This window comes from Podarcis filfolensis (assembly GCF_964270895.1).
Source record: "Podarcis filfolensis genome assembly, chromosome: 1".
Classification (NCBI taxonomy): domain Eukaryota; kingdom Metazoa; phylum Chordata; class Lepidosauria; order Squamata; family Lacertidae; genus Podarcis; species Podarcis filfolensis.
Window position 1 is genome coordinate 11,396,772 of NC_139604.1, and position 15,817 is coordinate 11,412,588.

Genomic DNA, 15,817 nt, shown 5'->3' on the forward strand with positions numbered 1-15,817 from the left:
AGCCTAGGACTTGCCGATCAGAAGGTCGGTGGTTCAAATCCCAGCGATGGGGTGAGCGCCCGTTGTTCGGTCCCAGCTCCTGCCCACCTAGCAGTTCGAAAGCACGTCAAAGTGCAAGTAGATAAATAGGTACCGCTCTGGCGGGAAGGTAAACGGCGTTTCCGTGCGCTGCTCTGGATTGCCAGAAGTGGCTTAGTCATGCTGGCCACATGACCTGGAAGCTGTACGTCAGCTCCCTCGGCCAGTAAAGCGAGATGAGCGCCGCAACCCCAGAGTCGGCCACGACTGGACCTAATGATCAGGGGTCCCTTTATCTTTACCTTTATGGCTACTATTCTTGAGGGTTATGTTCTGCCTCCACTGAATGAGTCAGTATACCTCTGAATTCCAGTTGTTGGAAATAGCAGGAGAGGAGAATGCTTGCAGGATTCATGCAGCCATCTGTCTGATTTAGCATGGCTCTTCTTATGTTCTTGATGTTTTATTTTTTAATTGCTGAAGTGGTAGGTAATAATAATAATAATAATAATAATAATAATAATGTGTATGCTAAGATAAAGTGTACGCACTACTTGGCTGGAGAACTGCATTGCAAAATTTGGAGAAGGGCAACTTTTGAAGAATGGCTGTCCTTCAGTTCACAAACTGTTTTATAAAGTGCAAATTAGGTAGATTTATGAATGTGAGCCGAATCCAATTTTTCTCCCATCCCCAGGCCAAATCTGTAGAAAACAGACTACAAAGCAATATTAACTTGAGCAGGAAAACGCTTGCCAAATTTCCTTCAAAAATTCTGTACATGCCACTCTAAGAACAAGTGACTTAAATAGAAGAAAATCTATGTAGAGGCAATGTGAAGGATTATACGTTTTAGATTTGTGGTGAACAGTATAGCCCTGATATTTTTTTAGTGCTCAAACTGAATTGCTTTACATCCCTCTGTCGTGACTGAACTCTGAGAACAGTCTTGTTAGAGCCATCAGTTGACAAGAAATCACTGCATTTCATCAATGATGCAATGCCAATCCATCTGTCTACCCATGGTATTTAGCTTTGATCAACATGGGAGTATATGAATGATTCACAAACATTTATGATTGCCAGTTAGTTTATTGCATGATCCCCAGGTAATCCAGTGATACAATCTGTTGCTGGCAGCTTCAAAACAGGAAATCGTAGGGTGATTTTCTGGGATGATCATTCAATACAACAATAACGAATGCAAGATGAGTGGCCCTTACAACTTTCATCCCTGCTCCTGGGTCTCAGTGAAAGATTTGGATTCTATCCATCCTAGAGACTATCTTACCTGTATCTCTATCTCTGTCTATCTATCTATCTATCTATCTATCTATCTATCTATCTATCTATCATCTATCTATCTATTTATCTATCTATCTATCTATCTATCTATCTATCTATCTATCTATCCATCCATCCATACACATACACATATTCACAGATGCTTATCTGCGCTTTCTCCATAACTGAAGCAGATCTGCAGATCATAATGTCTGATTGTCTCTTACATGAGTATTTTCACTTCATGTCCATGTATTTAGTGTGCATGGATGGAATGGAAACACTGTGTGCAGTTACACTGTGTTATAAGCTACCTATAGGTTTTGTGCTCATACCTACATGCTCTCTTTGTAGGAGTCGTGAAGCAGTCGACCAGTTAAAGCTGTAATGATATTTAAAAGAAGTCTGGCATAAAGGGCTGGATGGGCACAGAAATCACACTAGAGCCATCCTGTTGAACAGGGGCTCCTTTGTATCACTAAGTTGTTTAGCAGAATGACTGAATGACCCCGGACGTTATCAGTTTGTGATGCAATCTTAGCTCATGCTGGTATATCTAGTTGCTATTGTTCCCAAGCATTGTTTACTGGTTCTGAACCTTGCCAGCTACCATTGTCTCTCTCAACTTCTTTGCCAGGACTGGAGTAATGGGGCGAATGCAGAATCACATGGCATGTGTCAGTGCATCATCGAGTCACAACAGGTTCTCACCAAGTGCCAAATTTTGCTAAAAGGGGGGGATTGTGCATGAGCTGAGTGATGGCAGATGTCTGCGGGTTTGCACTGAATGTGGCAAAAATGTATTTCTCACGCTTCTTGAGATTGTTCCCTTTGGTCATTTGCAGGTTCGTATTCCACACCACGCTGGGATCATTCTCTGTGGGGAGAAAAAGGTGAATTGTAATCATTGTAAGAAATATGGTGGTCTCAGTGCACAGATGCACAGTAGCAAGAGGATATTTCCTCTCTTGTGTTCCGGTTCTATCCTTTGTGGAGAATGTGGTGATGGGCTGAAATTTCTAGGCTATGTGAATACTGGCATCATTGCATTGTGCTGCTTCCTTGCCTGCTCCACATTACTGGCAGTGCAGGTGTGGGCATGGAGTTTTCTGTGGGCATGGAGCTTCTGTTTTTGGAAGCAATCCTGTGTTTCCTGGAAAGGTGTAAGCCCTAAGCTTCATTTATTTGAATTGTTCTCTTCTGCCCTTCAGCTAGAACGCAAAGCTTACAGTTCCGTCTGTGGGAGTTGTGCTTGACAGATTTCTCCATTCTATTTTTATGGCTAGTGTTTTTAAGGACCTGCATGCCTTTGATCCTCGGTGGCTGCAGTGCTCTTCTAAAATGTCCCCAAAGAGGAGCTTTTCTGTAGGGATGCTTACAGATTCCTCCCCATGTGAATTTCTCACGCAGTTTTGTGGTTCCTGGTGACCTGGTCTTGTCTCCAAAGCATCATCATTACTCTCATGATCTGTCCAGCTAATGCCAAAAATCAAATCTAAAAGCTGGTGGAACTCTGTCAAAGTGCTGGGATCTGGTTTTGAGTTCCAGACTTAAGTTCAGATGGCTGTGCATGCGCAGTTTGCCATAGTTTGGTTTGCATTTTCCTGCCTTATAAGATTGCTGACATGCACATATTCATTGATTAAATAATCACAGCACGGAAATTAATTCTTTCTCGTTCACAAGACCTTCTCCTTCATGTGCTGAACGTAGCAGAGTTACTCCCACTGGAGATACATCAAGCAGTTGTCTGAAGGGACCCCATCTGAGGCCCTTTACATCACCACCAAAGCACTTACATGTGCTTTCTCTGTGTGGAGGTTTGGGGTGGTGATGGTGAACCTTTCTGATGTGATTGCATCATTGCATGGATTGGGTTTTATTAGTTTTGCACTGTGATTTAGTTTATTAATGTGTTTATTCCTTGGTACTCGCCAGTAACCTGTACTACAGTAAACTGTATGTGCCAATTCCAAAATTAATTTTGGAAACTTTGCAAGCTGAACTAGAAGGCAAGGGGAATTAGGAATGCAGGACAGAGTGAGCCTACAAACAGAATGGAATGGGGAAAATATGTTCATTACAGCTTTTCTGGAGTTTGCTAACCCCCCACCCCAATAAGCCCTTTAGTTGAAATGGGGGGGGGGAATCTGACTATTTTGGATCCACTCTTGATTTTATATAAAACTATTGAATAATTATACCATGGATACTATTACAACTAAAACATTAACAAGAATAGAGGATGTAAATGTTCGTTCTGATGCTGGCTCAGTGTTTCAGCTGATTAACAAATATCTACTCTGGTTTGATTCTTAGGTTCTCCAAAGGTGCTCCCCCCCCCCCTTAAGCATTTGCTCTCAGCAGCATTGTCCAGACAGGAGTCAGCTTCATCAGTCCATAGCATGGGTGTACATGATTAAGAACTGTTATTTTCAATAGGATTTAAGGCACCTTTTTGCTAGCTGGATTTTGTCCATTTTCTCTAGTGCCAGGAGATGGGTTAAAGAGGCGTTAATAACTCACTTGAATTGCCAGCAGCTCATAATGTATTAAATCGGAGAGAACAGCTGCATCCACTATCATTCACTCTTGGCTGAGACTAGTTGTCTGTGCATGTTATGCTGTGACAAAGTGTATGTGTTTGTGTGTGTGTGTGTGTGTGTGTGAGAGAGAGAGAGAGAGAGAGAGAGAGAGAGAGAAAGGAAAGACAGCCCTTCTTTATCTTTTTAAGGACTTGCATTATTCACGACTCATCTTCTTTCTGTGTGCTTGTTGTGTATTTGTAGGGACAAGGTGATCTACTGAAGAACGCCAAGAACGAAGCCATAGAGAACATGAAGCAGGTCCAACTGGCTTGTTTGTCATGTGGACTCAGCAGAACCGGGATTTTGGATGCCAAGTCCAAACGGTGCCTGGAGGCAATAGAAGAAAAGGAGACTGGCGATGAGAATGGGAGGCTGTGAAAGAAGACCATCGCTGTCTGGCAATGGCATATATTTCAATAGCCCGAAATTATTTTTTTAACACATTTAAAAAGAGAAAGAGAAAAGACCGCACTAGATTGCCCTCTACCGGATATCAGAAGTATTAAAATCCTCACAATGCCAGTGTTTTATTTGAGTTCATTTATCCAAGTTTAAACTCTTGAAGTAGTGATATTTCTAATAAATCCAAGCTGTGTGTGTGTGTGTGTGTTTGTGTGGGGAGATCTAGTAAATGCTCTGTCATGAAGTTACATTGTTAGCCCTTTTCCTTATTTATTTTGGCATCTTTGATCAGAGTTTTATCCAGTGCTTTTTTTCTTTAAAAAATGTTTAGGGGTACTCTCATTTTCCTACTCATATTGAAATACTGCCCCTCATTGAGGACAAATTTAGATTCACAAAATGTTTAGAGGTATGTGTACCCCTGCGTCCCCCCAGAAAAAAGCACTGGTTTTATCATTCTGCAGATCTTGGTGGATAGAGAGAATGCATAACACATTAGTTTTAATGCTTCTTTGTACCATACTGTTGCTTTAGTGGCAGCTTCTAATAAACTGTGCTGTTCCAACTATGTAATACAGATTTTACCAGCAGAAGAAAGCACACACACGAACCTAATCTTTTATTGGCATGGATGAATAATGGATTCCTCAGCATAGTGGGAATGATAAATAATTAATTTACCTATTAAATTAAGTTGATGAAATATTAAACAATCAGAATTTTTTTGGATAGATCTCAATGGGACTTCTGATGAACATTCCACTAACTTTTTTTTTTTTTTTTTTGCTAATCATGATTTGCAATGCACTCACATTAATAGAATAAATTGGCCATTTTGTTTCATGCAAGGAAGCCAGGGTGATATTTCAGCTCTGCAAAATTAGGGATGGGGTGATTTCCAAGCTTTGGTTATGAAATGTGAGATATCAAATATTCCTTTAGACATAATAGAATACGAAGGTGCTCCTTAGTAACTCTGGAATGTTTCCCAGCGTCATTACCTGAAGGAAGTTTATACAAACTGTGAGCTTGAGATAAAGCTCAAAGAACTTCATTCTGCTTACTTTGTTCCTATGAACAATCCCGCATAAAACTAGCAAGGGCTATTTCTCATGATACATGTCAAACATGGGCCTGCATTCAAACGGAAGTTACGCGTCTGGCTAGGAATACAAGTACAGTGGTACCTCGGGTTAAGTACTTAATTCGTTCTGGAGGTCCGTTCTTAACCTGAAACTGTTCTTAACCTGAAACACCACTTTAGCTAATGGGGCCTCCCGCTGCTGCCGCACCGCCGGAGCACGATTTCTGTTCTCATCCTGAAGCAAAGTTCTTAACCTGAAGCAATATTTCTGGGTTAGCAGAGACTGTAACCTGAAGCGTATGTAACCTGAGGTACCACTGTATTTAAAATGTATCTCTGGGTTATTTGTGGGGCCTAGGAATTCGTTATTATTTTTTTCAAAATACAGTGGTACCTCGGGTTAAGTACTTAATTCGTTCCGGAGGTCTGTTCTTAACCTGAAACTGTTCTTAACCTGAAGCACCACTTTAGCCTATGGGGCCTCCTACTGCTGCTGCGCCACCGGAGCATGATTTCTGTTCTCATCCTGAAGTAAAGTTCTTAACCCGAGGTAATATTTCTGGGTTAGCGGAGTCTGTAACCTGAAGCGTATGTAACCTGAGGTACCACTGTATTTAAAATGCATCTCTGGGTTATTTGTGGGGCCTAGGAATTCGTTATTATTTTTTTCAAAATACAGTGGTACCTTGGGTTACGTACTTAATTCGTTCCGGAGGTCTGTTCTTAACCTGAAACTGTTCTTAACCTGAAGCACCACTTTAGCTAATGGGGCCTCCTGCTGTTGCCGCTGCGCCGCCACTGCATGATTTCTGTTCTCATCCTGAAGCAAAGTTCTTAACCTGAAGCACTATTTCTGGGTTAGCGGAGTCTGTAACCTGAAGCATATGTAACCTGAGGTACCACTGTAGAGATAACATCATGGAATGATGCTACTCAGAAGAAAGACTTGCTGAACTGCCGTTGCTCTGCAGTTCTCAAGTCTTTTCTCTCTAGCGCTAGTTGTGTGTGGTGTTATTCTCTCAGCGTGTCTTTTCAGGGAGAGTTGTGAGAATAAACTCACACTTTTAACATGAGAAGCAGGCCTAAGGCAAACACACAATAGCCTAATTTTGCTATGTCCAAGGGCAGGCACACAACGAAATATAGCTGGTGGAAGAGAGGGATGATCTGGTGAGAGCTGAGTGGTTGAATGAAACTCTAATCCGACCAGCTATTGGAAATCACACTATCAAACTTACCATGTTACTAAGTGGAGTGTTATGCGTATTGATGTCATTATATAAATACACTAATTTGCTGGGCTGTGACAAAGCTGGCAGTGCGTCAACAGTGGTGCATGAGTCACATGACGATTCCAGCGCAAACATGGCTCCTCCCCAGTCTACTCAAGTCACATTTCCACCACGCCAGTGTGATTCGGTGAATGTGATGTGCTAGAAATTTGAAGGAATTTGACAGAAGGCATAGTAGCAGAAATAAATAGCTTGGGAAATTTAATGATTGCCAGCGATTCTCAACTTCATGCTGAAACTGTTGTCTGCTAGGGTTCTGTCTCAGGGTGAAGCTGGAGGACATAATCAAACCAAAAACAAAAAGTCTTCATTTTACCATCCTTCAAAGTGTCTGGCTCAAACATTCTTAATGGTGTTCCTATATTTCAGTCTTCTCAGTGCTTGAGTATGTATCTGCATTACCTCTATTAGAAAGTAGTGTTCTATTGATATAAGAGACTATATTTATTTAAGCATTGCTTTTATTTTGAAAAGCTTTTTAAATTAATTTGATTAACAAATGTGCTGATTTTACTCAACAGAAAGGCCAATTGTTGAAATTTTGACAGTCTGAAAATCTTGTATGCATTAAGTTATTTTGTTTTATTTTTCTGATTCCTTAACACTATTATGTTCATGTTGCACATTTCTGAGAGAGTAAAGCTATGGAAAAAAAATGAGCCATGTTTTAAGTCAATTACTGCACACTGATGAAATACATGTTCAGAATTTTGCCTTCAATAGCATGTGAACAGTAGGAAAACTATATTAATTTCACTTTAGATCAATCACTTACTAAACAGAGATACATGGAATATTATGAGGCAACAGACCTACTCATTAAACCACACCACAAATTGAGAACAAAGTAATTTACTGAGAATGGATCAGCCCTGGCTTAGTCCTGGCAAACATGCTGCTGGTTAACTGCTGGCTGATATGGTTAAATCATAGCTGTCAACCTTCCCTTTTTTTGTGGGAAATTCCCTTATTCCACCGCTGTTTCCCGCTGCTTCCTGTTGCTGTCCTGGATTGTTAGATATCCCATAGACTGTCCCCGGGACAGGTGAGGCTGCTGATCCCTTATTTTCGAGGCTGCTGATCCCTTATTTTCAAATCTGAAAGTTGACAGCTATGGGTTAAATCCAACTAAAGAATCACTTGATCTTTCTAAATGATGAAATTAGAACTCATATTCTTATTGGGAGCAAAGTCTTCAGAGCTTTTCTGCCCACGCACACATGGAGATCTTTAAAGGTGGCAAAGGGTCTCTCCATCTTCCAGACGTGCTAGGATTTAGTCAGGCCAGGACCAGAATATTCTGATTGACAGTATCAGAATGTGGCTGGGATAAAGCTATATAGGGTAATGCAGTGCATTCCTCCTTTGCTAAGGAGTCCACATGCCTGAGTTGGATGCAAGCAGGACCACATATGCTGGCACAGTTTGCCTCCCAAGGACTGCAGAGCTCTGCACAGGGAGACAGAAGAACCAAGCGAAGTGAGAACTGCAATTGCTACTGAACAAGCCCGAGAGCTGAACTTTGTGGCTGTAGCAATTCCAGGGTGGCCGTATCTCCCACTTGACAGAGAACAGCCTTCTAGTTGAAGGTGTCCTTTGAAGGTCTCCACCTTTTCAGCAATATCCAGTCCAAGTCTAGTTTAAAGATAAGCAGCCTATATAAGAGAAGGGGGAGAGTTCACCTGCACGGCCCAAAACTTTTGCGCTACTTATTTAGCTGAATAGCACCCAATATGTAAAGTGGCCCTCCTCCCAAATCAATCAAAGTCGTCATAATCAAGCTAATATTGCCTTCTGTTGCATTCAAGCGATGTGCTGGCAGAATATATTGAAAACTCAACAGAATCGTGATGATCCTCCCAACTCATCTCCAGGATGACCCCTATGACTTTGACCTGAGCTCCATTGATATCTGTGAAGCTTCTGGGACTGCTGCAGATCCATCAGCATGCAGTCATCTCACTGGGAATTATCAACAAAGTTCAAGAACCCACAAACTCCAATGAAGTAGAGCATTCGACTGTAAGGAAAGCCGTGCTGTTGGAGGCAATTGATTGAATCATCCACCATGAAAGTGAGCCAAGCCTGCTTGTTTGTGCCTTCAGTCACTTAGTCCCATTCATATAGCACTGCAAAACAAATCTTTGTTAGCACTGGGAAGTAAATGCATATTTGGTAGCTGTGAGTTTTCACACGAGGCCATGGAAATGCACCTAGAAACAGTTACCAGTGCGTTGACGACACACAGAGATGTGTTTGGCAAAGAGTGGTGAATCTCCTCTGTGGCAGGTGTGATGAAAGCAACGTTCAGCAAGCCATAGCTAAAATGCTGAATTAATCGAAACTACTGGTTATTCCTTTAGAGAAGAAACTGGATTGTCGCTGCAATTTCAGCTGAGAAATCGGCAGTGCAGGACACCTCCTATGGGGATATTATCTTGAATTTGATGCGCGTTGCTAGAGACTATGTCAGTGAGGAAGACACAGCCATTCAGATTGTAACAGAGGTTTCTATAACATTATTTTTGATGAAAACAGCAACAGCTTTCTCTCTCTCTTTTTCAGCCAATGATACAAAACCATTCCCAGAGTCTCCCCCCCCCATAAATATTTATGACCTATTTTTCCAAATAAATTTCAGAATTCTCTTCGTTAAACAAGTTTTTGTGTATTTTCTTCTTTTAATTACAGAATCCAGCCATTTTACATCCAGAGTAAAACCTTCAGAAAACCCTATAGCTAACTTCTGTTTCCTTTTACTTATTCATACAGTCGTGAATTGTAGAGTTGGAAGGGACTCGTGGAAAAATAGGTCATAAATATTTTTAGGGGATGAAATGACTTTGGGAATGGTTTTGTATCATCAGGAACTCTTGCTGTTACTCTGCCACCACACTCTCTCTGTCACTCCTGAAATATGGGCAGCTGGCTGGTAGATATGCCATGCCATTGAGTTTAAACATGGGCTTTTTAAGGAGCAGGTGTACCACGGCCTCTTTAAGTGTGGCTGTCAGCTCCCCATCGCAACACTCTGGATTCTCCCAGCCACCCCACTCTGGCTGACTTTAATCAGCCATGAAGAGCAGGCCTCCAGAGGGTATATGGTTGGATAAATCACAGACAGCAAGCTGGTGGTCCACATCAACTGGCTCCATCAACCGAAAATGATCCCATAATCCTAGGCAAGCTGTAGCCTCAACTGGATTGATAGCAAAGTCACTATGAAGTCAAACGACATTGCTTTTTTTAATTGTTGCATTAATGTTAATCTCTCTAAGACAATTTTTTGATGGATTTTTGATGAGAGTAGAAATACGGTAAGGTAAAGGTAAAGGGACCCCTGACCATTAGGTCCAGTCCTGACCGACTCTGGGGTTGCAGCGCTCATCTCGCTTTACTGGCTGAGGAAGCCGGCGTACAGCTTCCGGGTCATGTGGCCAGCAGGACTAAGCCGCTTCTGGCGAACCAGAGCAGCACACGGAAACGCCGTTTACCTTCCTGCCAGAGTGGTACCTATTTATCTACTTGCACTTTGACATGCTTTCGAACTGCTAGGTTGGCAGGAGCAGGGACCGAGCAACGGGAGCTCACGCCATCACGGGGATTCGAACCGCTGACCTTCTGATCGGCAAGTCCTAGGCCCTGTGGTTTAACCCACAGCGCCACCCGCGTCCCTAGAAATACGGTAGCTAAGGCAATACTGAACAGAAATTTTGTAACTAAAACAATTAGTGAGGATGGGGCAAGTTTAAATTTTGGTTTGGGTGCTCTGCTCATTGGAATGAAGTCTCACATTCCTTAGATCCTTCCCAGATCGCTGGTTCTATCATAAAATTGGCCCAGGACTGTAAATACGGCTGTCGATGTTTATATTGGCTTCGCTCGTATCCCTTTAGCAGCAGCATAACCGGAATAAAACTGGGCGAGCTTTGTCTCGCACAAAGGGAAAGGGGCAGATTTCACCTGCTAAATTTCTTTGAATATCCCCCCCTCCCGTAAAACCAAAAAATTAAAACAAACAAGCCTGCAAGGTTAGTACAAAATGTGAGAACCTTAGGTGCGTGGAGCAAATTTTTGATGTCTGAATGTGCCCTTTGTAAATAGACTTGACAATGAACGCTTGTGTGTTTTAAGGGAAGTATGGTGTGTGCACCCTCTACTGGCAAAGACACACACATACACACAAAAAGACTCTTCTCCACACCTCTCACAAACATCTGCCACTGGCATTATACACCAACGTCTAATCCCCAATAAGGCAACAGGCTGGGAAAGGCATTGTGCTGCAGGCAACAGTGGAGAAATCTGTTTTACTTCTTCCTGTGTCATATTTATGTGGAGACCAACAGCTTTTGCACACTCTTAACCACGGCGATGATGGGGTGAGCTCCCGTTGCTCGGTCCCTGCTCCTGCCAACCTAGCAGTTCGAAAGCACCTCAAAGTGCAAGTAGATAAATAGGTACCGCTCTGGCGGGAAGGTAAACGGTGTTTCCGTGCGCTGCTCTGGTTCGCCAGAAGCGGCTTAGTCATGCTGGCCACATGACCCGGAAGCTGTATGCCGGCTCCCTCGGCCAATAAAGCGAGATGAGCACCGCAACCCCAGAGTCGGTCACGACTGGACCTGATGGTCAGGGGTCCCTTTACCTTTACTAACCACGTCGATGGTACTTTGCAAACAAGGATCTTTTCACATCCTTCTGACAGACAGAAATCAAAACGTGTAGCCTTTCCAATCTCACTGCTCAGAGTAGGGAATCGCCTGCTTAATTTCTCCGTGTTCTGAAATGTGACAACAACCCCAATCTGTAGCTTTGCATACGTTGGTGGATATGATGCGGACAATAAGAAATTAAGCAGAGCGCTGCTGCATCAGATAATCAAGAATAGCATCCCAATTTCCACAGTGGGAAGATGGACTGATTGACAGTCCTCTCCTCCTATTACCACCCCACTGTCCTCAGCAACTGGTATTCAAGGTTATAGTCCCTATGAACATGGAGGTTCCCATTCACAGAGCAACCCTGACTGCCGTCTATTCAGAAGCAAGCCCTACGGAATTGAATGCCCAACCAACATCTCTCTTCAAGTGTCCCAGAGAGTCAAGTTCTTTGACAGTCACCTGAATAGCAAATTATTGATCTTTGCTAAAAATAAAGTTGATTTAAAAAACAAAACCCTGAATGGACTGACCTTTAAATTGCATGGTATTTCTTTCTGCAGCACAAAGTTATCTCCCCACCTCCCCTCTGAATGAGAACAAAAAGGTATATAAACTTAAGGGATACCAAAAAATGGAAGAAAACGAGAATTTAAGGGGCATAGTTCTATTAGCCTCATCTGCACTAGACATTTAAAGCAAGTATCATACTGCTTCCAACTGCCACAGCTTCCCCCAAAGGATTCTGGGAAGTGTGATTTGTTAAAAGTGTGGAGAATTGTTGGAGACCCATATTCCCCTCACAGAACTACAGTTCCCAGACAGGTTTAACAGGTAATCCCTCTTCTCAGAGAACTCTGTGGACTATAGGTCTCTGAGAGGAATAGGGGTCATTTTTGGGAGTTGTAGTTCAGTGAGACCTTGAGGGCCAAAAGTTCCCCACACTTGTGCTAGGCGAAACCAACTTGAGTGTGTAGAACAACCATCATGGAAGGGTTGGGTGGTTCTGGTTTCCAGAGTAATATCTGGAGTGGTCCCTGACGTTGAAAAGTTGCTTTAGTTCTGGTTTAGTATCTCCACATTTAAATTCATACTTCAGATATTTCAGTGAGCCGAGAATTGGGTTGATTATTGCAGCAAAGCAAGTTCGTGCTATAGCTGTATCTGGATGGTCACACACACACACACACACACACACACACACACACACACACTATCTATCATAAGGTTACCAGATGTCCCTGTTTCCCGGGGACAGTCCCTGGATTTACAAATCAGTCCCCATACAAAATCCATTGAAGTTGAAAAGTGTTCCTGGATTCATTGAAAAAATCTGGTAACCTTAATCTATCATCTATCTATCTATCTATCTATCTATCTATCTATCTATCTATCAGGTTGAGAGGAGTTCCCTACCAGGACAGACTTTGCTCGTGTGCTCAAGACATCGATTCCATAAAATATATTTTGTTGCACTGTGCAAAATATGAGCAAGCCAGGGTTGAACTGATAGCAGTGGCGTAGCGTGGGTTGTCAGCACCCGGGGCAAGGCAAGTAATTTGCGCCCCCTAACCCGTGGATTTGCGCCCCCTAACCCTAACCCCCAGATGTTGCGCCCGGTGCGGCCGGCCCCCCCTGCACCCCCCACGCTACGCCACTGACTGATACTATCGTTGCTGGTACCTTTCCCGGGAAAATCAGAGGCTCACTATGTCAGGTTCCTGTTGGAAGACCAGAAAAATGCTAGAACATTAGCAGTGGCAAAGTTCTTATTGGTGGTTGCAAGAACCAATGATCCCTATATTCTGAACAAAATGCTTGTTTAACCTGGAGGTAGGCTGTATGAATTGTGTATTGCTTTGTAACGATTTGTTGGGTCTCTGGACCGTAATAAAGATTGTTGTTGTTCTATCTATCTATCTATCTATCTATCTATCTATCTATCTATCTCTCTCTCTATCTATCTATCTATCTATCTATCTATCATCTATCATCTATCATCTATCATTTATCTGTCTGTCTGTCTGTCTGTCTGTCTGTCTGTCTGTCTATTTATCTATCTATCTTGGCAGAAAAGCAGAAAAAAACCACCACCATCAATTCAATTGTGTTTGCCTTGGCTATTGGGCTCATACATTTCCTTTAGAAGCTGTATATTTAATGGAGATTGATTTCGAAATGAGGAGATCGAAGTTGATGTAAGACATGCTGACTTGAGCCAGTCGCTTCTCACTGTATTGAATTACTCACAGCTTACTGACGCGTTACTATCTATTTTCTGTGAAAAGTGGCGAGTGTTCCTTCTTATCTTGAATGCCTGGGCTAGTGGTTGGAATCTCAGTCAAGTGAGATTCCCTTTTCATTTTAGTTATGTTCATTGCATCCTTCCACCAAGCAGCTCTGAGCAACATTTTTAGCTTCACAGACCTTATGAAGCAGAGGCGCTGAGCATGGGTGTAGCCAAGGGGTGGGGGAGAACCTCAGTTAATTGAGTACTTTCAATGCTTTTCAAAAAAAATTGTATATCTAGGGCTTTTTTCCCCAGGCAGAACTCACTGGAACTCAGTTCTGGTGCCTCTCAGGTGGGCACCATTGCCATTCTAAGAGAGCAAGGGAGGTGTTGATGGAGAGTTGGGGCACCAATTTTTCTTGAAAAATAGCAGAGATTAAAAGCACTAGAATTTCCAGTGTGTATTAAATGTTAAATTTTAGGAAGCTGCTTTATACTGGGGGTGAAAGCTCTTCCACCCTGGATGGTCAGATGACAATCCTGTCTACCACTGAGGGGAATTTTTACAACACAAGGTGCAGAGGTGTGGTAAATAGTGTCCAAAACTAACTTTTATAATTCACAAAATGTGTGTGGGTTTGTGGAAGAGTGGAGGCCCTTTTCGGTTCATCTGAGAAAATATTATAGTCAAGTGAAATCGTGGACAGGCCTGGAAATATAAGCAAAGGAATGAGAATGATAAAGTAGGATATATGTTATATTATATTTAAGGCAGTGGATAAAATTATTTGAACAGAAACGTCATGGAAGTAAGGGTGGGAAGTCAAAATGCTAAGGGAATATTGTGTGGAAACTGAATTTAATTTGTTAAATTTTATGAAAATCAATAAAAACGTATGATTAAGAAAAACAACAACCCACAAATGTGGCTAAAGGTATTTTATTGCTGATATACACAACAGTGGACTTTGGAGGTAAGGTAAGGAACTATCCTAAGCTGAACACATACGTGAATGTAAAAAGGTAAAGGTAAAGGATCCCTGGACGGTTATGTCCAGTCAAAGGCGACTCTGAGGTTGTGGCGCTCATCTCACTTTACAGGCTGAGGGAGCCAGTGTTTGTCCACAGACAGCTTTCCATGTCATGTGGCCAGCATGACTAAACCACTTCTGGCGCAACAGGACACTGTGATGGAAACCAGAGCACACGGAAACGCCGTTTACCTTCCCTCTGCAGCGATACCTATTTATCTACTTGCGCTGGCGTGCTTTCGAACTGCTAGGTTGGCAGTGAATGTATGAAATGAATGCTAGGATCTGAGTTTTAAGATATGTATGCTGCATTAAGAGGTAAGTAAATAACAACATGTAGCTTAAATGGGACAACGTGTTCAAGCACTTCGCATCTGCTAGCTGTATGAATAAATGCTGGGGAAAACCCTGAAGTGATGAAAAGCACCCATTAGAATGTACTTTACAAATGTAACGACTTTGCCATCCATGATTTGGCTCTTTTGCAACCTAGCTGGAGAATGGCAACAGATTCTTGAACAAATGATAGGCTGTGGATGATGCCAGGCATTCATGCTTCAGCTATTGATAAATTAAGCGGCGCATGGATGACAGAGAGACTGCTTCACATGACAGACTGCTTTATTTCAGAATAATTCCAGAGGGGTGAACATGATACGAAGGCTGCGTTGCTCACCTTAGTCTTGCTCAAAGAAAAAAGGAATCTAGGAGAAATGAGGGAATCTGAAGATCGTGAAACTTATAAACACTTTAACTTTCAAGTTTGATCTGTTCCATTCCCTCTTCTGCGGTTCAAACAGAAACTTTGTGTGTACACAAAATAGATTCTTCCTCTGCTACTGTGGTATAGTACAAATCGCAGTGTGGGGTACAGCTGGTTGAATTAAGTCTTCATCAGCATCAAACAATTGTATAAGAGAAATGCAATGAAATAAGAGAAAACCAATTTATTTCTCCCCAAAAATGGAAATAATTTGGAGTTGATTTTTCTTTTGCCTTGTCATCAGTTATATTATTTAAAAATGAGTAATTTATATTTGTTAATTTTCATCTGTAATATTTCATTTCTGGATGATGATAAGATACTGTGTCTAGCTGTTTACTGTTTTACAATACAGGGTTTTCTTTCTTTGTTTTTTTGTAGCTGATTTCTAGATGCAATGCTTGTTTTGACACCAAATGCTTTATTTAGTGTTTCATTTTTAAATATATATTTAAGGTGACATTTTC

The 15,817-nt window shown here is 42.0% G+C and overlaps 2 protein-coding genes across 3 annotated transcripts in view; both read left to right on the forward strand.

The window, feature by feature from the left end:
• PLCL1 (phospholipase C like 1 (inactive)) overlaps positions 1-4,412 on the forward strand; it is a 185,870-nt gene extending 181,458 nt beyond the window's left edge. For both annotated transcript variants that reach the window (XM_083626703.1, XM_083626702.1), the window contains exon 6: positions 4,092-4,412. In XM_083626703.1, coding sequence (XP_083482829.1) covers positions 4,092-4,268 — 177 coding nt within the window. In that variant the 3' untranslated portion in view covers positions 4,269-4,412. The remainder of the gene's footprint in view (positions 1-4,091) is intronic.
• COQ10B (coenzyme Q10B) overlaps positions 1-15,817 on the forward strand; it is a 376,006-nt gene that overhangs the window by 346,519 nt on the left and 13,670 nt on the right. The window lies entirely within an intron of this gene.